Consider the following 26933-nt stretch of genomic DNA (forward strand, 5'->3'; position numbering starts at 1 on the left):
AAATGGTTGGTGGTTATGTGAAAAGTGAAGAGGTGCACCCCTGTGAAATGGACACTCAAGCCCTGTACACACGGCCGGGAATCCCGTCAGGAAAAAAAACTTTGGTTTTCCTGATGGGATTCCTGGCAAGCTTGCCTTGCAAAGCCGTGTATACAGACGGCCACTCAAAAGAACCGCCATTCTTTTGAATGGCAAGATCGCAGTGACGTCATCAACTACAACGAGCTGGCGTCTCGTCACATTCGATGCTGTCGCTACACCACACACTAACCTTGTATTCTACTGCGCATGCGTCAAAGTGTTATCGCGCATGCGCGGTTTTTCACCGCATACAGATAAACCGTTTTCTCGTCAGGAAACACTCTGCCGGGAAACCCGAGAGAGCAGGGTTCTCTATTTTCCCGCCGGGATTCCCGTCTGTTTTCCTGATGGGAAAACTGCTAGGGAGCATACACACGGCCGGGATTCCCGGCCAAATGCTCTCCGGGCAGTTTTCCAGACGTGTGTACGAAGCTTCATTGGAAAAGCTGGCTGCCGTTACAGCTACAAACACGCACTCATTGTAGATCCGCCATCTGTTGTGGAGAAGGCTGCTCAGCAACTCGCACTATTTAGATGTAGCTGTAGTAAATAAAGCTCACCGAGAGCCAGATGAAGTCTTCATCCTGTACTATTTATTGGATTTAAAAGCTAAAATAAAATTAATCCTAAAAACAATCATATGACAATGGGGTGCCACTGCTGACCCGTTATCGGACATTGGCCAACAATTGTGAACAATTTAATAAAGAATGAATCATTTTTAACATTTTATGTTCTATACATTTGTTGTCTATAACATCATCATCAAAAAGAGATACTTTTAGGTTACATAATAACAAGGGATGATGGCAACCGCACCCCTACTCTTTTTTCCCATGCATAAGTCACAATTGCCCTAAACAATGTGATAGAAGTATGGTCTGCAGAAATGCAGTGGGGTTTTGTGACATAACTCATAATAAAGGATGTTTTTACACATATACAGTGCTTTTGGCTGACTTTACATGTACGTCTATTCTACTCTTATGATCTGTTTTCAAGTTTGAAATTGGATTTAGAACAACCAAAATGAGAGCTTATAACAACATTGTGTTTATGGTTTAATGTGCTGTTACTGAGGATTGAGTAATACACTGTATCCTTTGATGCTAATTTAGAGCAACCCTCTTTGAATGATAGCAACTGTTGTTGTTTAGTGTTCTTTATGGCTCCAGTCCTTAAATGAGCTGTGTGTCCTATTAAAGGGAAACTGAGGTGAAAAAGGAAAATTTGGACTCTTAAGTTAAAGGCAAAGATCAATTTTAAAAACAATGCCTGCAGATTAAAGGGGTTGTAAAGGAAAATATTTTTTTTTCATAATAAGCATCCTTTACCTGCAGACATTCCTCTTTTCACTTCCTCATTGTTTGTTTTTGCTCAGAAGTTGCTCTATTTCTTCTCTGTTCTGTTCACTTCCTGCTTGTCTGATTGTTACTCACCACCGTGATTGGAGGCTTTACTGCGGTGGTCAGTGACATGCTCGCCCCCTCCTGGGAACTACATCTGTGTGGCAGGACGCTCTCTACGTGTTAGAGACTTCACGGAGGTGTGAATTACTGGGCGTGCCGCAATGCATACTGGGAAATGTAGTTCTTACATGAACGAACGCAGCAAACCAGGAAGTGAATGAGAGAACAGAAACTAGAATGCCGGAGGTGATATAGATGAAGGAATTTAATAGGTATTTACTCGTTTTTTAACAGAATCATTACACTATTCTGTCTGTCTACCTTGCAGACATTAATTTTAGGCAAAAAATGTTTCCTTTACAACTCCTTTAAGGTGATATACTCAAATAAATAGAACATTTTGTGTTTGTACTTGAAGAGGAACTGCAGTCTGCTCACATAAATTTGTAATAAAAACATATTTGACATTCTGAAGCTTCCCTCCATCACTTTGCATATTATTTCCTATATACTGTGATTCTGTACTTGCCAAATATGCTGCATAAATCTCCCTCCACTGAGTCTGGCTGCAACCATTTTATGTGGGCATTTGAAGCTGCTGCCTGTTCACTTCCTGGATTTACACAGACACTCAGAGGCACACCTCCAACTCTGCAGCTCTCATTGGCCCTCTTATAACTCACCCCCTCCCTTCCTGGCAAACTCTCACGAGAGTGGGGGAGAGAGCTATACATGTCATAAGCCCAGGCTTTTTACAGACAAACAGGAAGTGGGCTGTATAAGGTATTTACTGGCAGAAACAAATAATGTTACTATCCAAAGTTAAAACAAGAAGGGCAGAAGATTTATTAGATGGAAAGATGAAAAAATCAACTAAAAAAAAATAAAGCAATAGCCATATTGGTGTATACTCTTGACCTCAAAAGCTAACCTAACATTTTTGTAGGTAGTATTCATAACTGCCCACCAGTCTCTGACATTGACTTGGTGAAATCTTTGACCACTTCTTAATGCACAATTGCTTTGGCTTCAAAATGTTTGTGGGCTTCCATTAATGAGCTGCTAGTTTCAAATCCCCCTATAATATTTCAGTAGGATTGGATTTGGGCCAGTCCTTAAACCTGCCCTGGCCCCGAAGCAGCAAAGTAACCCCAATCTATGCCATTTCTTCACCATGCTTTACAGTTGATAGTTCTCCTCAAATGCCATCTTCAACTTACTCTTTTTCTATGTTGAACAACTATTTTGTTTTCTGTTTTTTTTGTTTTCTGTTTTCAAAAAATTTCTGTGTGGTGTGTGTTTTTTTTTTTTTTTTTATATTGGTTAATAAAGATGTTACGGTTTACACTTATGTTGAAGATAATGGCTCATTATAGGGTAATTTTATGGTTTATTATGAATAAAAAAATTGTTAAACATTTCAAATTTGCCTTTAACAGGCCTCTTATATGATGCAAAGAAATGCGAAGCTGTTTAGAAGATATGGTACAATCAACTAGTTGGGGAGGGTTTCTTGTATTCATTTATTTTAAATAGTGCTGATAGTTTTATTATACCAAGAGCTTTATTAGCGTGCAAGTGAAAATTGAAAAAAATAGACCACTTTCACATGGGGCGGACTCCGTAATGCGCATCCGCCTGCTCACCATAGTATCTCTGTCCACTGATCCTTGCTGAGCAGGCAGGTAACAGATCCATGTCCCTTCCGCTGTGCAGAGCGGTCACAGACACAGCCCCTCTGTTCTCTATGGGGCAGTCGGATGGAAGCGTACTGCCTGTCTGTTTCCATCTGACTTTCATCCGCTCGCTCGTCCCCACCCCCCTTTCCCGACCGGCCGGGCTGCGTGCTCGGATAAGGGTCTGGTGTGGATCTTGGGGGGACCCCCACGCTGTTTTTTCAGCGTAGGGGTTCCCCTTTAAATCTGTACCAGACCCAAGGGCCTGGTACGCTCTTGGAGGGGGGAACCCATGCCATTTTTTTATTTAAAAATTGGCGTGGAGTTCCCCCTCAAGATTCATTTCAAACACAGTGCCTGGTATTGGCAGGGATCCAAGTCGGATCCCCATTCATTGAAAGTCAGACGTATGTCGGCTTCAAGTCGCAGTGCAAAGTCGGATCCAAAGTAGTACTAGTGTCGTGTCGCACCAGTGTGAACCCGGCCTTAGCGTGTTTTTATTCTAAATTAACTAAATTTCACCTGTGTATTTCAAATGGTGGGTCAATCAAAGTTTTTTTTTTTTTTTCTTTTTTTAATCATTAGTTGAAGAAATAAAATGAGAGAAGAAAAAAAAGTTCAGTCCATATGTACTGACAACAAATGCAGCAAACACAACATATATATATTGTGATCTTGTGTATGTGCGTGTGGACACCTAATTTTAAAGTATGTCGTTTACAAGCAACCACTTGAGTCCTTGGGGTTAAAGGCTACATACCATCCTTTTATATTCACCTCCTGGAAATGGATTCTGAGAATTGTATGCACTCAAAGTATTTTTATCACTGTCTTGTGCCATCCAGCATGTGATCTGTCCCACATATGGGATGCATTTTACAACACATTCTCAGCAGCTGTGTCTACTGCCATCAACCACAACATTATGTACTATGGGATAGGATCCCATCCTTGTATGCTGCAGTTTTGTAAATGAGCCACATACATAACCACTCCTCCTTGTCTGACACTTGTCATCCCCTCCCTGCTGTCCCCTCCGACATCACTCTGATATGTGAATTAAGCCGTGGATTGTGGGATCTTCTAGGCTGTACATATGGTATTGTGTATTTCCTCATGTGATAATGCCATGTAAGATATTTGTACACTTATCATGTGGTTTTAGTTAGCATTGTAAAGTCAGTTTTGTGGTTCCTCTGTCAGTGAAATGTTTCCCATTTGCATAGTACTGTAAGTTTGTTTCTAACTTAATTTTTATAACTGTGCTGTTTTTATTTTCCAAGAGATTAAAGCGGAATTCCACCCAAAAGTGGAACGTCCGATTTAAGCACACCTCGCCCCCTTACATGCCACATTTGGCATATAATTTTTTTTTGGGGGGGGACGGGTACCTAGTTTTGACAGGTACCCAGCTCCCACTTCCTGCTTTCGTCCTCTCGCTTTCTAGGCAACTCTCCCCCTTCCCTCTCTGCAATCTTCTGGAACACGTCACAGGTCCTAGAAGATTGCAGTGCGCAGCCGGTTGTGAAGTCACAAGCTGTCAAAGCCAGGTGCCCACACTTACAATGCTGGCGCCGCAGAGAGGAGGGGAAGAGGAGCGAGGCTTCAGGCGGCCACATCACTGGACCGTGGGACAGGTGAATGTCTGTTTATTAAAAGTCAGCAGGTATACTTTTTGTAGCTGCTGACTATTTTTAAACTTATAAACGAGTGGAACTCTGCTTTAACTACAAGAAAGAAGGATAAATTAAACTCAGTGTATGTGTTTTTTCATGTTCATTGAGGGATACAAGATACAGAGACAATCGGGTTATACTGCCATGTACAGGAGAATTCCGACACATGCAAACAAGAAAACAGTGACCACCCCATATAACCCATCCTGCTCCCAGTATGCTTTTTTGCTAGTGTTCAAAGAGGATTAACCTTTTTTTTTTTTTTTTTTTGTTCTTGAACATTTTCCTATGTGCTGTTTGAAAGGTCTTTATATGCAGCTATCTGGATTGGTATATCCTTTCAGCAGTAGCTTTGGATGCCATACCTGGGCCCAGGATTATTACAGGGCTAGCCTGGAATGTGTCCTTAGGGAGCTGAGTTCCACATTGCTGCAATTTCCAGATACCAGTGTTAGCCTTGGTGCCCTTTTTGGGTCTAAAGCCATTGCACAGCCTTCTGTGTAACCCAGTCCCTGAAGGTTTACTTTTCAATAGTCCATGTCAAAGGCGTAACTAGAACCTTCAGGGTCCTGGTGCAAAAAAACATTAGGGGAGGCATAATTATACTGAAGCGGGGAAAATATTCTGTGGTGAAAAATCCTAAACTTTCTGCAACAAGACTCAGATCAGCATTTGGTCCTGAATACCACTGGGGCAATTCTTGGCTGTTTGATCCTCTTCCAGATTCTGCTAACCTCCAATTCATTGACGAAGATATTGGTACAGGTTGTCTCTTATGTGGTTTCTCAGGTCCGCCTTGAGTAGAGAGTGATGACTGTTAGTCTCCGCTCTCTGCCCTGCCCCTCCAGTGCTCACTGGAGTGCTGGACTGTGCAGTAGATGGGACGGGGTGGTGCCTGCTCCCATCATCTCACTGACAGGCTGATCCGGTTGCCTGCAAAGGCATCTGGATGGGTCCCAACCTTATTGTCAAGATCCTTTGAGTCTGGTGTGGCTTTGTGATGTCAGCCAACAGTGAGCATTAGCTGACTGTCAGCAGATTCTGGGCTTACTTGTGCACTCCTATGACCCATGAGAAGTATGGCCAAAAGAGCTTTGGTCATACTCCTCTTCCATCCGCAATACATATATACACGTTGCAGTTTGCAAGTTGTTTACCGGTTTATGACTGAAGCTATCGGCCATAACCCATGTATTTTTTTTTTTTTGTCAGCCAGCGACTGGCTTTCTCATGACCGGATCGTATTTGATCGCCTCTATGGCCCTGGAGGACAGGAAAGACATTGTCACTTCCGGTCCAGGGGTAGAAGAAGACAACTCTTTTACTTTTAAAGGTAAAGAAGGTATTTGGGGTATTTTTGACCCCAGATCTCTCCATAAAGAGGACCTGTCACCCTTATTTCTATTACAAGGGATGTTTACTTGTAATAGGAATAAAAGTGATTAAAAAAGATTATAAGGACAGTGTAAAAAAAATACACAGTATATATATATTTTTAAAGAGTCCCATCCCTCTGTGCTCACGTGCAGGGGCACATGTAGGTCGCGCTCGCAAATGTAAATGGTGTTCACATCACACATGAGGGCTATCGCCGCGAAGGTTAGCGCAAGAGCAATACGTCTAGCACTAGACCTCCTCTAACTCTAAACGGGTAACCGGTAAAAAATAAATGAAGCGTCGCCTTTGGAGATTTTTAAGTACCGTAGTTTGTCGCCATTCCACGATTCCATTCCACCAATTATAAAGCGTGACATGTTGGGTATCTGTTTACTCGCGTAACATCAGCCTTCATATTTTACAAAAAAATTGGGATATATATATAATATATATAAAAATCTAAAAAAAAGTCTTATCTTTTAAAAAAAAAAATTGCATGTGCAAATACTGTGTAAAATAAAAAATTGCAACGATCGCCATTGTATTACCTAGGATCTCTGCTAAAAAAAAAGTAATTTTCTAGCAAAAAATACTAAATCAAACTTGTAAACAAAAAGTGTCAGAAAATGCTTGGTCTTCAAGTGGTTAAGCAACAGAAATTGAGCCCTATACACAACAAGCAGGTAAGGATCACTATTAAAATGTGCAAAGAAACTATTAAAATGTGCAAAGAAAAACAGAGCTATGATTTTCAAAATATTAATATGCAAAATCTAATGTTTTCCTGATAAAAAAAATCAAAAATAAAGTTTTTTTTATTTCTGACAATCCTTTATATTTTATAAAGAGAAAATAGCAGAAACAATATCTGGTCCCTGCACATTAAGGTATCTTGCATATACAGTCTTTCACCTTCCATGAGCATATACAGTTCTCCGTCTCCGCTGGCATTCCCTGTACACCTCCACAGTACTTTCATGCAATCCCACATCTCTTCTATAAACACCCGAAGTGGTGAATGCACCCCCCCCCCTCCCCAATCTGTCTATCTGACAGATTTTGCCACCCTTCCTCCAAAATGCAGTTTTCCTGGTTGTGTCCATCCTCAGTTCTTTCTAATCTACTGATTCTGAACAAGCATGAAGCAAGTGAAGTCAGATCTCTGATCGGAAAATAGTTGCACAGCAGTACCCGTTTTAGACATGACTAATTTTCTAAGTAGGAGAAGTCTTATGTTAGATGAGGCTTTCTAACTTCTGCATTTTACATTAAATTGTCCTGGAAGTCTAAAAGCATGACACACATTGTTACTACTGGAAGCATGTTGGAAAACTGCCTAAACCCTTGGACTTCAGACCCAATTAGGAAAAAAATATTCATGCTTATTGGTGAAATTCTGGACAAAATAGGTTATATTAAAGGCATAGCTCTACTGATGGAAATATGACCTTTTCATTTGCCAAAACCTGCATTGGATAGCAACCAAAATAGAAACAATGCCTGCAAAACAACGAGACCTTCTTTGTGTCACTATTTTGTATGTATTGGAAGTTGATCATGTTTTTTGCAAATATGCGGGGTCTAAACTAAAATCTGTGTGCAGTTTCTTTTCCAGTAAGTTACACATCTTAAGGAAGGGAAACTGTAATGACCCGGCATCAATTTTATTCGATTTTTTTTTTTAAATGTTTTATATGTTTTACCTTCTCTTTGTGTGGCTTTGTGTGTGTGTGTGTGTGTGTGTGTGTGTGTGTATGGCTGCTATAGCATGTTATAAAGCACTCTAAAGGCTAGGCACTACAGAAGAGTCACTGCTCTTATGCCGCGTACACACCATCACTTTATGTGATGAAAAAAAAAATAAAAAAATTTGTGAAGTAAAAAATTTACGTTTTTGAAACTTCATTTTCAAAAACGACGTTGCCTACACACCATCGTTTTTTCAAAATGCTCTAGCAAAGCGCGGTTACATTCAGAACTCTTTTCCATTGAAGCTCGCTTCATAACTTGCTTCTGAGTATGCGCGGGTTTAAAAACGTAGTTTTAAACGTCGTTTTAGCCTGAGGCATGCTTCAATTTTTTTTTTGTCGTTTTTCACAAGACATAAAACGACGTTTTCCCCACACACGGTCATTTTAATTGACGTTTTTATAAAAGGTTGTTTTTTATTCATCACATAAAGTGATGGTGTGTACGCGACATTACTCATTCAATTCTGTGTTCAGATGGAGCTAATGAGCTCTGTTAAGCCTTTTCTGAATAGGGGAGGGAAGGCAACATACATGACACTGGGGGGAATTTATTTTATGCACATTGTAAGCATTAATGTGTCCCTTAATGATATCCTCATTCTCTAAAAATAATCCATTGACATCCTTAACTTAAAGCGGAGGTCCACACAAAAATGGAACCTCCCCCCCCCCTCCGGTGTGACATTTGGCACCTTTCAGGGGGGAGGGGGGAACAGATACCTGTTTAAGACAGATTCAATTTTAGGCAGACCAGTGCTTCATCAATAACCTGCATATAGGATGCACTCCAAAGTCTCATTAATGGACAAATAGTTTACAAATCAAACTTTGGTTGGTAAGGCTATGTTCAGATCTATCCCGGTCGAGACTGCGTGTAAATTTCATGCTCACCCGCAGCAAAAATATGCGTCTGTTAGCAGACGCGTGGGGTGCCATTAGTTCTTATTGGCACCCTCACACATTGGAAACCATGGTGCATTTTTCCCGTACTGGGTAAACCATAGCACTATACGGACTCTTATAGTCAAAATGTTAGAGGACCTTTTCCTGCATTTCTCACAGGTACGGCAGCCCATTCAAACACGGCCACAGGGAAACTGACATAGTGTAAAACTTAGCCTAAGAGATGGAGAAATGCCATATTACGCAATTTGTTACCTACTATAAATCAGGGTGGTCTGTATGTCATAGCGAGATATTTTGTATTTCTTCAGATTCACCACCTTAAGATTCTATGCATATTGATATGTAACCGATCATCTTATTATTAGTCATACAGTGGTGCAGTTTACATTATTTTGGCACAGAATTGGGCCTTATGATTTCTAAGTAAACAAATATACCCACTTCTTTTAAAGAATGTATTTTTTCTGCTATGTGAGTTTTCCCTGGAGGTATAATCTGTGGATTTATGCAAATATGCCGGTATTGCAGTCAATGTTTTTAATTTAGTGTTTGTGCTAGATGGTTATCTTGGTGTAGTATTTAGAGACACCTGTATATGTACTAGAGCTGCAACTAACGATTATTTTTATAATCGATTAGTTGGCCGATTATTGTTTCGATTAATCGGATAATAGCCTTAGCCAGTTTGTTGTTGGGCAGATTACAAAACACAAATTGCCGCAAAAACACATTACATGCTTTTCTGCCGCTTCTCCATTGAAGTATATTGAACCAAAAAAAAACAAAATAGCACCGTTCTACATTAAAAAGTCCGAGCCCTTTCCAGTAAAAGTAATAATTACAGTAGCGATTTGCTTTTTTGTACTATAAAGGGCTCATTTTAGTTTTTTTAACTCCATTATGTTACTGGCCGATTAATCGATTATGAAAATTGTAATTGATTAATTTCATAATCGATTAGTTGTCGATTAATCGATTAGTTTTTTCGGCCCTAATAGTGTATGTACAGGTAGTTGTAACTATATGGAGATAAGCTTGTTTTTATTTTTTGATGTAAAGAACAATAAATACTATTTTTGGATACTTTCACAGGTAAGGACATACTCCTTTTCCTACTGTGTGTTTTTCTATTCTTTGAGACTTTTTTGCATAAACCCTTTTAAAGCTCCAATAGAGACATCGTATACTTGCCTTTCCAGTGGCCTGTTTCTCCTCTGTTCCAACGCTGCAGCCTCTTCAGCATTTGACACTCCCCGGGAATGCCGAATGCTCACCCCCCATCGTGCATCGGTTCCTTTCTTCAGTATGTTGCCAGAGTGGGGCGTACCGTATATGTTGACTTCTTTTACAGGGGTAAAAAGATTTTACCTGACTGTTACCTGCCATGGATTTAATGCTTACATTGGAACAGAAATGCTTCCAGTTGTCTAGGTCAGTAAACCTAATGGCCTTGGCATTCCCCTTAGGGCCCTTTCACATGGAGCGGATCCGTATTGATCCGCCCCGTGTGTGTCCGTCGGCTCAGCGGGGATCATCCGTAAATCCCCGCTGAGCTGTCGGCGGACAGGGCGGTCCCCGCACACTGTGCAGAGGCCGCCCTGTCTTTCCTCCGCTCTCCCCTATGGGGAATCGGATGAATAGGGTTTTCTTCCGTCCACAAAAGCGGATCTTTGTGGACGCGGATCTTTGCGGACGTTAGCGGAGGCACCATCCGCTAACGTCTGCAATACCATAGGGATACATTACAAGTCCGTAAACGGACTTGTAAAATACGGACCTTTTGTCCGTACGTGTGAAAGGGCCCTTACTGCTATAAACTCATGGTCACTGAAATGACTATTAACTTATCCGTACAATTACCCCCCTGAGTATAATAGCTGCCAAACCACGAATCGTAGCCATTTATTCAAATGTGAGCAGTATTGATTGCTCATGGGCTCATTCATTAGTGAAGTGATAGTAAACATTAGTAACATGTTTAGTATCAGTTCAGTTTGTGAATGAACAAGAAGCACTCTGTATAGAGCATTTCTCATCCATTAGTGACGGCAGAGTTGCAGAAGAGAACGAGATTGAGAGTTCTGTCTTTAATTCCTTTCTTCATATCAAAGGGGAAATATCAGGGGTATTCTTTAGACCCCAGATAATTCTCAAAAGCAGCCAGAACTAGTAAACAAAAAAAAACAAAAAACATGCGCAATAATGCATGTGCTTTATTGTGCACGTGTGCTGCAGTGTGTTGTTGCAATGCATTGCAGTGCTTTTTTCTAAACTCTTTTAAAATTACATTCAACTCTATGCACAGAAGTGTGGTGCATCATTTTATCTCAATGCACACCACTGTGGTTTTGGGTTACCACAACACATAGATGTGAAGCCAGTCTCCGTATTTTTAGTGTAAATCGATTTACATTCTTTTTTTTTTTTTTTATTGTTTTCGCAAAAAAGGCATAATTAGTATAAATATTTGTAATTTTTAAAAATTCAATACTAGTTTAGATTTAGTAGGATTTTTTTAAATTGTGTTGCGTTCATGTGCGCTAATGATTTTAGCGTATTTTTATTACAAATAACATTTTATCAACATTTGCTCAATACAAGCAGTATTTAACTACCCTTAATCTGTAATCCAAAATGGGCTTAGATTTATGGAAGTGATATAGTGTTGGGTATAAGCAGGAAAAGTATATGCTGTAGGCTGTATTTTTATAAACCTGCAAAAAAACTATCCAAGACTAAATTTCAGTTGTCACCCCACATATAGCTTTTTTGTATCTATACTTGCATGTTTTAAATATATTTTATTAATATGTAAAACACTTAGCCATCAGCTTAAATGATTTATGATTTGCCAGTTCTCCAACCTGTCATAATGAATTTACTTCTACAACCGAAATGCACATGAATGTGACAGACATTTCCCCTGGGGCAAGTTTATTAGTGGGCAAAAACCTCTGGGAAGGTAGGTAATGCAAAACTAACATTTAAGTAGACTCTCAGCTTCCATGCTTCTGTACCTTGAATTTTTGGTATCTCCTATTTTGTATTCATTTCACCTGCGTGTAGCTCAGAACATTTCCTCTGTAGGGGTTTTTGTGAGAAAAAGTAGTCTTGCGCATCTATATTTGAATTAAATGACGAGGTCTAAAAATTTTTGCAGTGGATATGTGCATGTGTGGTGTTTTATTTTAGATCTACAGAATACTCCTTTAGGAAACGTAGACGGACGGCTGTTAAACCGCAAAATATGGATTCGTAAAGGTTATTGAGAGGACAGGACCCTCCAGGAGAATTAACCACAATGTCCAAATAGTGCAAGACTTGAACGTTTTTCAAAGTAAACTAGTGGGCTTCTCAGCAGAGCTTGTGTCTCCACTCTTATAGTAGCGAGAGACAGCAGGGGAAGAGATGTAGCTTTTTATATGACATTACCTTGCTCGGCATAACAGAGAGGGTAGTTATGATAGAGTTGATTTATACAAACCAAAGTTCTGGTATTCCAGCTGCAAGCATTACAATTATGCATCGTATTTAAAATATAAATTGGAATATAGGCACAAAGGAGCACATAAAAATATCACTGAATAAATAGAAGTTTCCCTCTAAGTAATGTTATCCAAAGCTTTCCCGTCATATATGTTCTTTGTTTAAAAAAAAAATAAGACATATATTGCATGTCTTTTATAGCAGAAAAAAAAAACACAAATATGCTAGATAAATCACATAATCGCGCAACATTTTTTACATGTGTGTACAGATTTCTGAGTAAAGCCCTGTACGGGCCAGAATCTCGTCAGGAAAAAACTTTGATTTTCCTAAAGAGATTCTTGGCAAGAATCTCTTGTCGCCCGAGTGTACAGACACTCCTTTCAAAAGAACTGCGGTTCTTTTGAAAGGCAAGAACACAGTGACGTCATCGTGTATGACGAGCATGCACTTGTCACATTCAATGCCGTTGCCATCATCTTGTTGCACCCTACCTATGCCTAGGAAGCTACCACGCATGTGTCAGTCATTTCGAGCATGCGCAGGTTTCCACGACGACAGGTAAGTATACACACTCTCGGGTTTCTCGGCAGGAAAACACAGCCGAGAATCACAACGAGAAAATAGGGAGCAGGTTCTCTATTTTTCTCCTCAAGCTTTTAGGCAGTTTTCTTAACGAGAAGCCTTTTCATCTCAAATATTCACAGTAACATAAATGGTTCTGCAAGACCATGGGCAGGCCAGGCCAGCAAAAATCTGGATTCATACCATTTGGATTTAACCCTTAACAGCATCCCACAATCCAATGCTAGTAGCTAAGGCCCCTTTCACACTGATGGACCGGTCGGGTCTGCCCTTTCAGTTTTTCGGACCCCCATCGGACCATACATAGCTCTCTGAAGCGGCGGATTTCAGTGAACATGTGCCTGCCGTCATCTGCCGGCATCCGATCCAATCCTGTCCGCTAAAAAAACTGATGGGGATCCATTCCCCATCGGTCCGGCAGATCGCATGGCAGTCAGATGGGAACAGGCAGTCCGTTTCCATCAGACCGCCCCTTGGAGGACAGCCGGCTGTGCAAAGCGGACACTGACCTGTCATCTGCCAGATGAGCGGAGCGGTCCTCTGCTGAGCATGACTGACTCTGCCCTGTCTGAAAGGGACCTAAGGATTCTTTTGCACACAGAATACCTGTTACATAGGTGAGGTTGAAAAAAGATACAAGTCCATCAAATCCAACCTATGTGTGTTATTATATGTTAGTATGACATTGTATATCCCTGTATGTTGTGGTCATTCAGGTGCTCATCTAATAGTTTTTTTAAACTATGTCCAAAACCTGTGTTGTCCTGTAATGCTGTATTGAAGATCTATTATTTTCTGGGTTTTTTTTAAGGTTCAAAATGGTTGCAGTCTAATTCCAGAAGTTTTGAATAGAATGTTGAAAGGCTAGAACCTCACTCAAACTTTTTTGTGGTCTGTGACTCCATATTGGAGATTTCACCTCACTGTGTGATATGCATTGATCGGCTTTAGTACAACCGGCCTGAAAGTTTTTTTTCATGCCATCACTGCCAGTTGCTATACCAGTCAGCAGTGATCAATGTGGTGGAAGGAAAGAAAATGTTATCTATGGGCTGCCTAACAGAGGCTCTAACCTAGGGATCTTCAAGCTACGACCCTCCAGCTGTTGTGGAACTACACGTCCTGTGAGGCATTGTCAAATTCTGACTTTCACAGACATGACTAGGCATGATGGGAATTGTAGTTGCTGAACAACTGGAGGGCTTAGTTTTGAAGACCCCTGCAACTCTTTCCTGCTCTAACAAAAACAGAAAAAAAACAAGTGTTGGCTAAAGTGGGACTGTTCAAAAAAAAATATTTTGCTGTATGCAAAGTTCAGCATTACAGTGGATGTAAACCCAAAGTTTTTTGTTTTTTTTTTGCTGTCACAATGTAGAGTATAAGATTTCCTATCATCTGTGCCCAGTCTTGCCACAAAGAGTTAATCCAGCGCTGAGCGATCCTCTTTTATTGTTCAGTGAGATAAAACAGACAAACAGTCTTCTCGCTGTTCCCCCCCCCCCTGTTGTGAGTGACAGGTGATTTACATATCTCATGCACTAGCCTGAGACGGGCATTATTTTTTTATTTCCCACCCCCACTCCTTTTCTGAAGTCATGTGGTTACTTTTCTGGGTTTTGACTGGATGTTAGTGATCATAGCAGAATTTAGTGTAAAAAATACACAGAAGAAAATGCATACTGACAAGGGGAGTGTAGAAAAGGGGCGGAGAGTCTACTGACATCACGACTCCACCCACCAAGCTCAGGACAACAGACCCACCCACAGAATCTGCAGTTTTTCAGTTCTCATAACGGACAGAGGGGAGGCATTTGACAGGTAAGGATACATGCAGGAGACATGTATATCCTTATAGATCAGCACTATGGCAGTAGTTTAGAAAGGATGAGAGTGGGTTTACATCCACTTTAACTATGAACTGAGCATGTGCTGCATTTTACTCTTCTTCACTTGGGTAATTATAAGTGGATACATAAGTATGATCAGGTATCAGACTTCTTTTAATTTAGATTAAATATGGTTACCATAACTAGGCACGTTGGGGGTCGCAACATTTTAAACTGAGCTTTATTTTAAATACCAAGTAGGTACAAAAGAAGAAAATAGATCTGCATTCAGTTTGGAAGAAGGCGCCACTGTGTCCCATAAGATTTACATTATTTCAAACTTGCATTTAAAATGTGATGGCAAAATGGATGTAGGATATGTCCTGCTGAGAACCAAATGTATGTCCGTTTCCTTTCTAAGCTTAGAATAGTTTACATACTCCCCCTGCATGAGCTTTAATAGCCGCATGAGGAAATTCCTGTAGAATAGCCTGTTTGTTTGTAGGGCAGGGCAGCAAATCCTGTGAATTTCTAATAAAAATAAAATAGTATTGAGTTACACTAAGACCAATGTAAGCAGATATAACCTAAAGTTGTGTTTTCAGCAGTTTCCTGTGTGTGAAGTCTTGAGGAAGAGCTTCGTTGAGCACTTTTTAGTTAAAGCGTTAGATTGTAAGCTCTCATGAGCAGGGCCCTCCTAACCCTCTTGTATTTTATTGTATTGTAACTGTACTGTCTCTCTTTGTATATTGTAAAGTGCTGAGTAAACTGTTGGTGCTATATAAATCCTGTTTAATAATAGTAAAGTGTATGTTACCCTAAGGGCCCATTCACACCTGAGCGTTTTGTAGCCTCAAGCCTGAAGCTACAAAATGCTAGAGGGGAAAAAATCCATTATTCTCAATGGAGATGGTTCACATCTCCACTCCAAAACGACTGAAGCTGAACGCCTGAAGCTCAAACAAGTTCTGGACCCTTTTTTGTCACTCAAATTGGGCTGATTTGGGCGTTTTTGAACGTTTGTATTCCCATAGAAACTAATAGAATATTTACCCAGGAAGAAGATAAAAAAAATCTACAAACATAGCAACAAATGATTAAAGAGATGATAATTTTTCCTATTGGCTAAAATAAAAAACGCTGAAGTTAAAAAAAACGCCAGACAACGATGTATGCAAATGTGCGAATACGTGCAAATATGCGTGACAAAATGCCGGAAAAAACGCTCAATAACGCTACGCTCAGGTGTGAATGGGGCCTAAGTGCTGGTTCACACTACAGCGACTTGGGATCCGACTTGTGTCGCCCCAAGTCGCGTGACATGAGAAATTCCATTGAAGTGTCCAGGTCGCCCGCAACGTCGGCAGCTAAAGCCGAGCGGTAGCTCGGCTCTCGGCTTCCCCCGCTGCCATCCTTGCTGCAGCTTCACTGCCCGGTTCCCTACTGCGCATGCTCGAGTTGCGCTGTGCAGTTCCCACTGGTCCCTGCTGTGTTCTGGGAGCCGAGTGTTTCCCAGAACACAACGGGGGGTGACGCGGAGGGGCCGGACTCCCGCGGGAGTCTATACCCGGAAGTGGTGCAAATACCTGTTTTATACAGGTATCTGCACCCCCTCCCCCCTGAAAGGTGTCAAATGTGACATCGGAGGGGGGGAGGGTTCCGAAAAGCGGAGGTTCACTTTTGGGTGAAGTAGAGAGAAGACATTGCTAGAAGTGGCAGCAGAGGAGGTTGGAGGCAAATCTCAGGACCTTGATCGACACCTTTGGTATGCTGATTGATTGGATGTTCTAAGTAGTTCTACTGGGAATGAGTTGCATGCCTTGTGACCTATTATAGGTCGAATCGGTGAGGTGAGAAGCCACTCTGTGTGCGGTGGAGGGATTTCTGGCCATGTTTGATCCACATTGCATGCCGTCATTTTCATTGTGCCTTTTCACAATCACTTGTGCACTGTTTCTTCTCATGGACATTATTTATTAGTGTTTATATTTACATTTTAGGTTGCTATGCACTGCTTTTATTGTTGTATATGGGAGCACAGCCTGCCTATAATATCCAATGGTCAGACTGAGCCTTCATTCACATTGGAGCGACTTGTCATGTGATTTTTACAGGTCGAGTCGCATCCTATTTCCGGCAATCACACTGTTTAAATTGGTGCAATGCTGACTTTGCGGTGCCGCATCGATTTAAAACAGGTAGTCCTGCACTACTTTTGGTGATTTCGGGGGCATTTTGCATAGATGCCTCACAGATGTCTTCCAATTCGCACTGACATGCGGCTTTGAAATCATGTAATTTCAGATGAAGTTGCACATTTTCAAAGCCGCAGTCAATGTAAACAAGGGTTTATGGTTGGGGGGCACAGGTTAGTGTATTGAGAGGGTTAAAGTGGCGGTCCACCGGCACCTAGAAAAATTCAGCAGCTACAAATACTGCAGCTGCTGACTTTTAAAATATGGACACTTACCTGTCTAGCCCACGAAGTCGGGTGCAACCGATATTGCCGGAAAGGGTACCCAGCAGTGAAGCCTTTCGGCTTCACAGCTGGTTCTTAACTGCGTATGCGCGCAGCACACTGCTTTTTTCCAATTGGCCTGGCAGCGGAGGAAGAGGGAGGGGAGCCGAACTTCCAAGAGACGGTACCGCGGCCGCATCTCCTGGAGGTGGGGAAGGTCTACCGTTCCCCCCCTCCTCCCTGAAAGGTGCCAAATGTTGCACCGGAGGAGACAAACAAGTGGAAGTTCTACTTTTGGGTGGAACTCCACTTTAAGTAGGGACAAGGTTTTGTTTTTTATATATGCACCCTTCCTACCAAGTATGCATGATTTGGATATTGAATGAACACTGCACTAAGCTGTTTGGAGCCCAGCCATTTCATATCCAACTTTGATTGACCTGACTATGTATCATCCAATCATTGCAAATCAGATTTATCAGTAAGTAAGCAGTTGTGGTAGTTTTTAGTTCTGTTGGCTCAGTGGGGTGCAAACAAATATGTTTACTATATTAATGGCATTAAAGAATATAATACATTATTCTTAGACTAATTTTACTTTTTGAATAGAATTAGAGAATTGTCTTCTTGAAGTAAAAGAGGAACTGCAGTCTGCTTACATAATTTATAATAAAAAAATCTTTGCCATTCTGAAGCTTCCCTCCAACTACTTTGCTACCACGGCGATCCACGAACGTACGTCGGCCCGTCTTTTTTTTTTCGTCGTTTGCGTTCGGCTTTTTCCGGCGTATAGTTAAAGCTGCTATACTGAGGCGTACTCAATGTTAAGTATGGCCGTCCTTCCCGTGTACAATTTTGAATTTTTTACCTCATTTGCGTAAGTCGTTCGCAAATAGGAATTTCCGTAGAATGACGTCACCGTTGTAAGCATTGGCGGGTTCTGGTTTAATTTCGAGCATGCGCACTGGAATACCCCCAGGGACGGCGCATGCGCAGTTAAAAAAAAATGTTGTTTACGTCGGATCACGACGTATTAACATAAAACACGCCCCCATTAGATCCATTTGAATTCCGCGCCCTTTACGCCACGAGAGATACACTACGCCGCCGTAACTTACGGCGCGAATTAGTTGAGGATTCAAACAAAAGCAAAGTAAGTTACAGCGGCGTAGCGTATCTTACATACGCTGCGCCCGGCGCAGATGTATATGGATCTGCCCCTAAACCTTTTTCTGACACTAGTTGCTTACAAGATAAATTCAGTATTTTCTGTGAATTAAATAAAAAATAAAAAACAGTAAAGTTAGCCCAATGTTTTGTATAATGTGAAAGATGTTGCGCCAAGCATCGTGAGAGAATTGTGATCTTTATTCTAAGCAAAAAAAATGGGATTCTCATTTTTTCCAGAATTGTGCAGCTCTAAGTAAAAGGTATTCACACATCTCAATATTTTCAAAATTATGAAGCAAGAGGATTAAAAAAAAAAAATGTTCTTGGTGCAAGCTATATTGATTGGTACAAAGTAAAAATATATTTTGAACCATACATCAATTTTCTTCTATTTCATTCTATTTGTTACCAGTCCAATATAATGAATTTGGAACTTTTGTACAGGTGCTTGTTAGCATGAGGTCCCATGTGTCTGATTTGACATATAAAGATTAGATCTGGTGATGATCTCATCTCTGTGAAGCACTTGCAGTTCCTGCTGGACAAGTTTTCTCAGAGAGACCTTATTCATTCACTATTGTTACATCTCAGCTAATCCATCACTGGATGTGCCTGCAACACGCCTCCACTCTCTATAGGCGGAATGCTAAAGTTCAGCTAAACTAAAGGTTTGTTGGTTTAGGACCCACAGGTAGAAGCAGATGCTTCAGGGCAATTGGATCATGGCTGCATAGATGACAGCCTGCTAATGTCATAGGCTGGCTTGAAGTATAGCTGGATTACATTTAGGTTGCCCTGTGAGGTCAATTCAGTAAGCAATGAAGTTTTGCAGTAAAGTAATTACCGTATATACTCGAGTATAAGCCAACCCGAGTATAAGCTGAGGACCTAATTTTACCACAAAAAAATGGGAAAATGTATTGACTCGAGTATAAGCCTAGGGTGAGAAATGCAGCAGCTGCTGTAAGCGGAAAAGAGGGTCAACAATGCCCATTTGCACGCCTCACTGTGCCCATTGCAGTCTCACTGTGCCATACCTCACTGTGCCATACCTCACTGTGCTCATTGCAGTTTTACTGTGCCCGAGTACCTAAATTCTTGACAGGCATCCATTTTTTTAAAAGTCGCGGCTTCCTCCTGACGTTCCGTTCCGTGATAGGCGGAACACAGTGTCAAATGCCTATCACGGAACGGAACGGCAGGAGGAAGCCGCGACTTTTAAATCATTCTCATCCTCGGACAGTTTCCCAGCAGACACTGTGTTCAGCCAATCACGGACATTCTTTCATCCTCGGACAAGAGGACGTCCGTGATTGGCGGAACACTGAACACAGTGTCTGCTGGGAAACTGTCCGAGGATGAGAGGACCTCCGTGATAGGCGGAACACAGTGTCAAATCCCTGTCACGGAACGGAACGCCAGGAGGAAGCCACGACTTTTAAAAAAAATGGACGCCTGTTAAGAATTCAGGTACACTGACTCGAGTATAAGCAGAGGGGGGTATTTTCAGCCCTAAAAAAAGGGCTGAAAAACTCGGCTTATACTCTAGTATATACGGTAAGTAGTCAAATTTTTTCTTTGGGGGGTTATAAGCAATTTTCTCTCCAAAAATACTGTTATAGGTTCACATATGTGCGGTGGAAGGTTCGCGCCTTGGGTCCAGTTCGTGTCTGTTCACCATTTCAGGTGCGATTCAGGTCCGAATTTCTGCCTAAATTTGCACCTGAACCGGACCCAAACACGCACAGGACCCCTTTGCAATCTGGACTACAGCCGATTCGGACCTATGTGAACCAGTTTTCTATGCGCAGGACTCAGCATCACTCCAGCGGATATGTTGATCAGCTGACGCGATGTCAACACTGCACATGGGCAGATCGTCTGAGGCATTATCCGACGATCTGCAAAGGATGTCACATGATCGGTCAATTCTCCCGCATGAGCAGAGAGGCAGGCAGAATCTGACGATTCAATTTTTCCTTTGCAGATTGGCGGATAATGCCTCTAACGATCTGCGCATGTGCAGTGTTGAAGTCACACCAGCTGATTAACATATCAGCTGGAGTGCCGTTGGGTCCTGCACATGTGCAGATCGTCAATATAACACTGACTCCATTGAGAGCCAGTCACACTCGCCTGTCATGCAAATTGAATATATGTGAACCCAGCCTTAAACCTGCAAGTAATTGTTTACTGTGTTTTTTAATGGATGTTGTGTTAGATCCTCCTAAATCGGCCATATAGTGGTGACATGGTTTTGCTGCTACTTATTATCAATGTTTTGAAGATTTTTTTTTTTTTTCTGGAGACATTTATTAGACATTAGGCTTCTGACTAGGTTCAAATACAGTATATATATTAATGAGAAACACACCCACCTCTTCTGTCTCCAGTCTTTATGTTGCAAGACTTCCATTCATTTTAAGTCCCTGAGGTGATGAGTATAGGTTACACTCATAAGAACCCTACAGTGAAAGGTGTGGTTCAGGAGCTTAACGTGCTAATATCATCCAAGGGAAAATAGGATTATGACCTATCAAAGTGCACATTGGTGTCTCTTTGCTATATTATCTGTAATTACCCTGGAGTCTTCTTTTGTTCCTGACATAAAGATTGTAACTCTTATTTAATCTTGATTTTTTATTTATTTTTCTTCTATATGGCTATGTAATGACTCCATCTTCAGTAAGTACAGAAAATACACATGGTTTATGTTAGTTTCATCTCCAGATGAGACTTGTTTGAATGATGGTAATGCACTAGGTTTATGAATTTCAAAGAGTTCCTATATGAAGCTTATATCTAGCGTATTCAGCGTAGAGTAACTTTTGTCCTCTTACTTTGCATGTATTTTTTCTAGATAGCCGATGGCAGTGCCCTCCTTGTATATTAGTTTGTGGAAATGAAACCTAGTGCAACCTTTTTAGACTAATGCCTCTTACACACGACCATTTTCCTCTGCAAAAACCATCAAGAAAACTGCTGGCAGAGCTTTTTTGCAGAGAAAAGCGGCCGTGTGTAGAGAAAACTGTCGTGGATCTCGACGAGAAAAAAAGAGAACCTGCTCTTTTTTCTCGTCGGAAGTCTTAATTTTCTCGTTGTGGTTCGGGCAGGTTTACGACGAGAAACACGTTTGTGTGAATGCTTAAAAACCTGCACATGCTCAGAATAAAGTATGAGACGGGAGCGCACCATCGGTAAAAGTAGCGTTCGGGATGGAGATAGCACATTCGTCACGCTGTAACAGACTGAAAAGCGCGAATCGTCTCTCACTAAACTTTTACTTAACATGCGGTAACATGAGATTAGTAAAAGCAGCCCCAAGGGTGGCGCTAGTGGGATCGAACTTCCCCATTATAGTGCCATCGTACGTGTTTTACGTCACCGCGTTTGAGAACGACAAGATTTTGTCTCGACAGTGTGTATGCAAGGAAAGCTTGACAAGAATCTCGTCAAGCTTGACAAGAACCTCGTCAAAACGTTTCTTTTACGACGAGATTCTCGGTCGTGTGTACGAGGCATAAGAGCTGTCACATTAGGAGTAATAAACTCGTTCATGCCATTCTTTAAATGAGCCATACATTAACCACTTAAGCCCGAACCATTTTGCTGGCCAAAGACCAGGCCACTTTTTGGGATTCTGCACTGCGTCGCTTTAACTGACAATTGCGCAGCCATGCGATGTGGCTTCCAAACAAAATTGAAGTCCTTTTTTCCCCACAAATATAGCTTTCTTTTGGTGGTATTTGATCACTTTTTTTGCGCTATAAACAAAATTGAGCAACAATTTTGAAAAAAGTCAATATTTTTTACTTTTTGCTATAATAAATATACCCAAAAAATCTATATAAAAAAAGCATTTTTTCAGTTTAGGCCGATTCTTATTCTTCTACATATTTTTTGTAAAATGAGCGCATGTTGATTGGTTTGCGCAAAAGTTATAGCGTCTACAAAATAGGGGATAGAAATATGGCATTTTTATCTTAATTTGTTTAGTAATGGCGCGATCTGCGATTTTTATTACGACTGTGACATTACGGTGGACACGTTTGACACATTTTTGGGACATTGTCATTTTTACAGCGATCAGTGCTATAAAAATGCACTGATAACTGTGAAAATGACACTGGCAGTGAAGGGGTTAACCACTAGGTGGCGCTGAAGGGGTTAAGTGTGCCCTAACTGTAAGGGGGATGGGCTGTGTGTGACATTACAGTGATCACAGCTTCCGATTACAGGGAGCTGTGATCACTGTCCTGTCGCTAGGAAGACTAGGGAAATGCTTGTTTACATCAGCATTTCCCCATTCTTCCTCACCTTGACACGATCGCGTGTATGCGGGTCCCGCCGTTGGAGTCACGGAGCTTGTGGCGGGCGTGCGCACCCCCGGCAGCGCGCGTCCACAATGCCGCTTCTTAAAGGGGACGTATATATATGTCCTTTTGCCTGTCCGTGCCATGCTGCAGACGTATATCTGCGTGCGGTGGTCGGCAAGCAGTTAAGCAATTTTTCTTTCCTTTAACTATGGGTTGAAGGAAAGAAAATAATTTTGATTCCCCCATCCAGACATTCAGTATTGATGGAGGAATCCCCCCCTTCTGCACTATTGTATTCTGACAGCGGAAAGGTTTCCCCGCCATCAGAATACAATGAATACTGCACAAAAAATAAACCCAACAGATCGACTTCTGTACAACCAGCCTGCCTATAGATGGATTGATGTTTGGCCAGTTCCTGCTTGTTTCTTTCCCTTATTTTTAATCAACCCATAAAGTGTACCCCAGACCCTAAGCCCAACTGTAATATAAACCTTTAGTGAACCCTGGTAGACAGATGGTATGACTAACACCACAGTGCCAAATCGTACCAGCGCTGAAGTCACAGAGCCTAATACTTCTGCTTCATGTTTGTTGGAACAAAAATCTTCCCGTAAGAATTGAGCTTCATGCCTGCTACCTTCAGCTTCTGAAAATGTATTTTTAGATTGTTTTTGCTTTTATGTATACTAAAGTAAAATTTAGATGTAGTTTCTTCCTATAAAACTGAACTGTGTAATGATTTGACATGTATCTTTCTTATGCAGGTCATGAATGTTGATGGAACTATGCGCAGAACCTTGCTGGAGGACAAGCTGCCACATATATTTGGATTTACATTACTTGGAGATTACATTTATTGGACAGACTGGCAAAGGAGAAGTATTGAAAGAGTACATAAAGTCAGGGCCACCCGAGAAATCATCATTGACCAGCTGCCGGACTTGATGGGGCTTAGAGCTGCCAGTGTGACAAATACATTTGGTATGTTTATTCAAGTAACTACAGCATAAACCAAATTATAAACAGACAATTGTTGGAATTAATTAAAGGGTCACTAAAGGAAAAACATTTTTTTGCTGAAAGGACTGTTTACAGGGCATAGAGACATAATAGTTAACTGATTCCTTTTAAAAATTATTAAAAATTGATAAAAAAACAATCATATAATGTGCCTGCAGTGTAGTTTCGTTTTTGCTGTTGTTTGCTGGTTCTCTGATGTACAGAGAGCCACTAGAGGGCAGTCAGCCAATAGAGAGCAGTGATACTTTGTCTAAAACTCCTCAGCACCAATCCAGTTTCGTTTTACACACAATAATCACATTAGTGACCACCGTGAGAAATCTCCCAGCACTGTGGTTATCAGGAAACAGGCAACCAGGAAGTGTCCAAAACAGAGAGGATTTACAGCAACATGAAAGCAAAAACGAACAATGAGGACATGAAACCAGGACTGCAGCAAGGTAAAGGAAGCTATTTAGCTAAAAAAAAAAATTCCTTTAGTGACCCTTTAAAGCAAATTCTACTTTTTTTCTTTTCTTTTTAGATTCTGAACTGCTGGTGGTTAGTTTAAGGCTGGATTCACACCTATGCATTTGTAGTGCTTCTTGCATTTTGCAGATTAGCACTACAGTTTATCTAACATGGTTTCCTATGGAACACATTCTGTAGTGCAAATCTGCAAAATGCAAAAAGCACTAAAAATGCATAGATGTGAATCCAGCCTAAAAGATACTGAATAATTTTATCCTTGTGTGCATTAACTTAGCATAGTCCCATATCCTTGACTTCTCTGTAACAGTTGCATTCCTGTCCTGCTGTTACATAAAATCCAACATGGAGATGCATTCTTGTATTTGAATAGCCACAAGGGATAACAGAACTAACCTGTGCCTAACTGCTCTCCTTCTCCTCTGTCAGGTTACCAATGACTTTTGCTCAACTCCATTGAGCAGTCCACCCGGTCTTGGGTATTATGGAAATTCCTTGTTCGGTTGAATGGTTATTATGGTTTCAACATCAAATGGGGGTATTGTAATACCTTGATGGATGCTGAAGTGTTATCTTTGGGTCGGATTGACCTTTTTGATCACCTGTATTTGTTTTGGGCCTACAGAGGCTGAGATTAAAGTGTCACTAAAGGCAGAAGCTATCCATTTTCCATTGGGTAGATTTTCCTTCATTTCTTGTCCTATAGCCAAGGACTATACCAACAGGAAGTTTGAGAAATGCCCTCCGAAGTAAGGGAATCTTAGCAGGTCACAGGGGTCCCCAGGACTAGTGTTACCATTGTAAGATTTCCCATCTATGATGACGCGTACACATGACCGTTTTTAATGTCATGGAAAAAAACAAAGTTTTTCTCGACGTGATTCTTGTCAAGCCTGCCTTGCATACACACGATCGTGAAAAAATGCTCGAGCAAAGCGAGGTGACGTACAACACGTACGACGGCACTATAAAGGGGAAGTTCCATTCGCATGGCGCCACCATTTGGTTTGCTTTTGCTGATTTCGTGTTAGTAAAAGTTTGGTGAGAGACGATTCGTGCTTTTTCAGTCTTTGTGCTTTTCAGTCTGTTACAGCGTGACGAATGTGCTATCTCCATTACAAACGCTAGTTTTACCAGAACAAGTGCTCCTGTCTCATCATTTTGCTTCTGAGCATGCACGTTTTTTTCCCGTCGTTAAAGCGTACACACAACCGTTTTTAATGTCGTGAAAAACAATGAGAAAAAATAGAGCATGTTCTAAATTTTTTATGCCCATTTTTCACGTTTGAGAAAAATGCTCTGGAGCCTACACACAATCGTTTTTAATGACCAATTTAAAAAATGGCATTTTTCTCATCCTGAAAACCGGTCGTGTGTACGTGGCATTAGTTTTGCTTTCAGTGACACTTTAAGCCCTAATTAAACTATTGGATTTTATATTGCTACTTTTGTGGGCAGCATTGCTTTTTACTGGCTATAAACATGATTCTTTATTAATTTTTTGTTATACAGAGAAGTTTACAAGGGCAGAGTCGCTCCAAATAAAATATACAGTACAAATGTACAGAAATATAGAAAGCCAGGAGGAGCATTTAACAAAATAGCAATCAAGACAATTGCTGTCATAATTAATTTGTATAATGTGTGGGGTTTACATCACAGCATGTATTACCCAAGTTAAAAAATATGAGAGAGATGAAGAAGCTCCTCACTGTAAATCCTGGACTGCGCCAGTCAACGCATACCTCCACAACACAACCTAAGGAGGCGGGAGTAAACAAACGGGGGGCTACGGGAATGCAAGAAAGGTATGACTGTGCTCAAGTCATGAGAAAGCCATGGCCCAAGAGAAGCTAAAAAACTGTGGAAAGGAGAAAAAAAAGAACAGGGGCCAGAAAATGGGTGGGGGTCCCCCAGTAAATGTGGTAAAAAAAAGGGAGAAATCAAACTTGCCGCAGAGTGGCTTTGTATTCAGAGAGTACTGGAGATATTCCCAATAGAACCAGGTTTTACAGAACTTCTCTGAGTGGTAGAGGGATTTGTAAAGTCTTCCACATTCATGGTCTTATTAGGTCTTGAGGGCCTATGTTACAGTGCGGGCGGGGAAGTTTTCTTCGATAGAACAGAAATACATTCTTTCGCAGCATTCAGCAAGTTAATCAATAAGGAGTTTTTGTATCTCTTGATGAAGAAAGAATTCATGTCAAATAAAAGCATAATGCGTCATCCTTTAACTGAAAATCCATACGTTTTTTCTTTTTACCATCTGCCAAAAAGCTTGAAGGAAGTGACATTCCTAAAAGACAGGGAGCTGTCTGGAAAAAGTTCTGTAACATAACTGAGGTTTTTTACCACCTTGTAAGTAGTTTATACCCGGATTCCTGAATTTTATTAGAAATCAACAATTTATTTTGTATTTTAAAATTCTGGGATCCAATCAATTTGATTTTGTGTCAACGAGCGATCAAGATCGATCATGCTCCCATGCCTGAATATAAGGTGGTGCTGGGTTTGAGCCTACGTCTTGCCCTTGCCCTCTTCTCAAGAGAGAATAAATTCAGTTCCTCTAATCCAGGGATCTTCAAACTACGGCCCTCCAGTTGTTTAGGAACTACAATTCCCATCATGCCTAGTCATGTCTGTGAATGTCAGAGTTTTATAATGCCTCATGGGATGTGTAGTTCCGCAACAGCTGGAGGGCCGTATTTTGAGGATCCCTGCTCTA

At 41.1% G+C, this 26933-nt stretch overlaps 1 protein-coding gene across 1 annotated transcript in view; it reads left to right on the forward strand.

Moving 5' to 3' along the window:
* Positions 1-26933, forward strand: part of LRP5 (LDL receptor related protein 5) — a 212101-nt gene that overhangs the window by 125142 nt on the left and 60026 nt on the right. Inside the window, exon 8 of the mRNA XM_040328926.1 lies at positions 23485-23701. Within this exon, the coding sequence (XP_040184860.1) occupies positions 23485-23701 (217 nt within the window). The remainder of the gene's footprint in view (positions 1-23484; positions 23702-26933) is intronic.

The sequence above is a fragment of the Rana temporaria genome, chromosome 11 (assembly GCF_905171775.1).
Source record: "Rana temporaria chromosome 11, aRanTem1.1, whole genome shotgun sequence".
Classification (NCBI taxonomy): domain Eukaryota; kingdom Metazoa; phylum Chordata; class Amphibia; order Anura; family Ranidae; genus Rana; species Rana temporaria.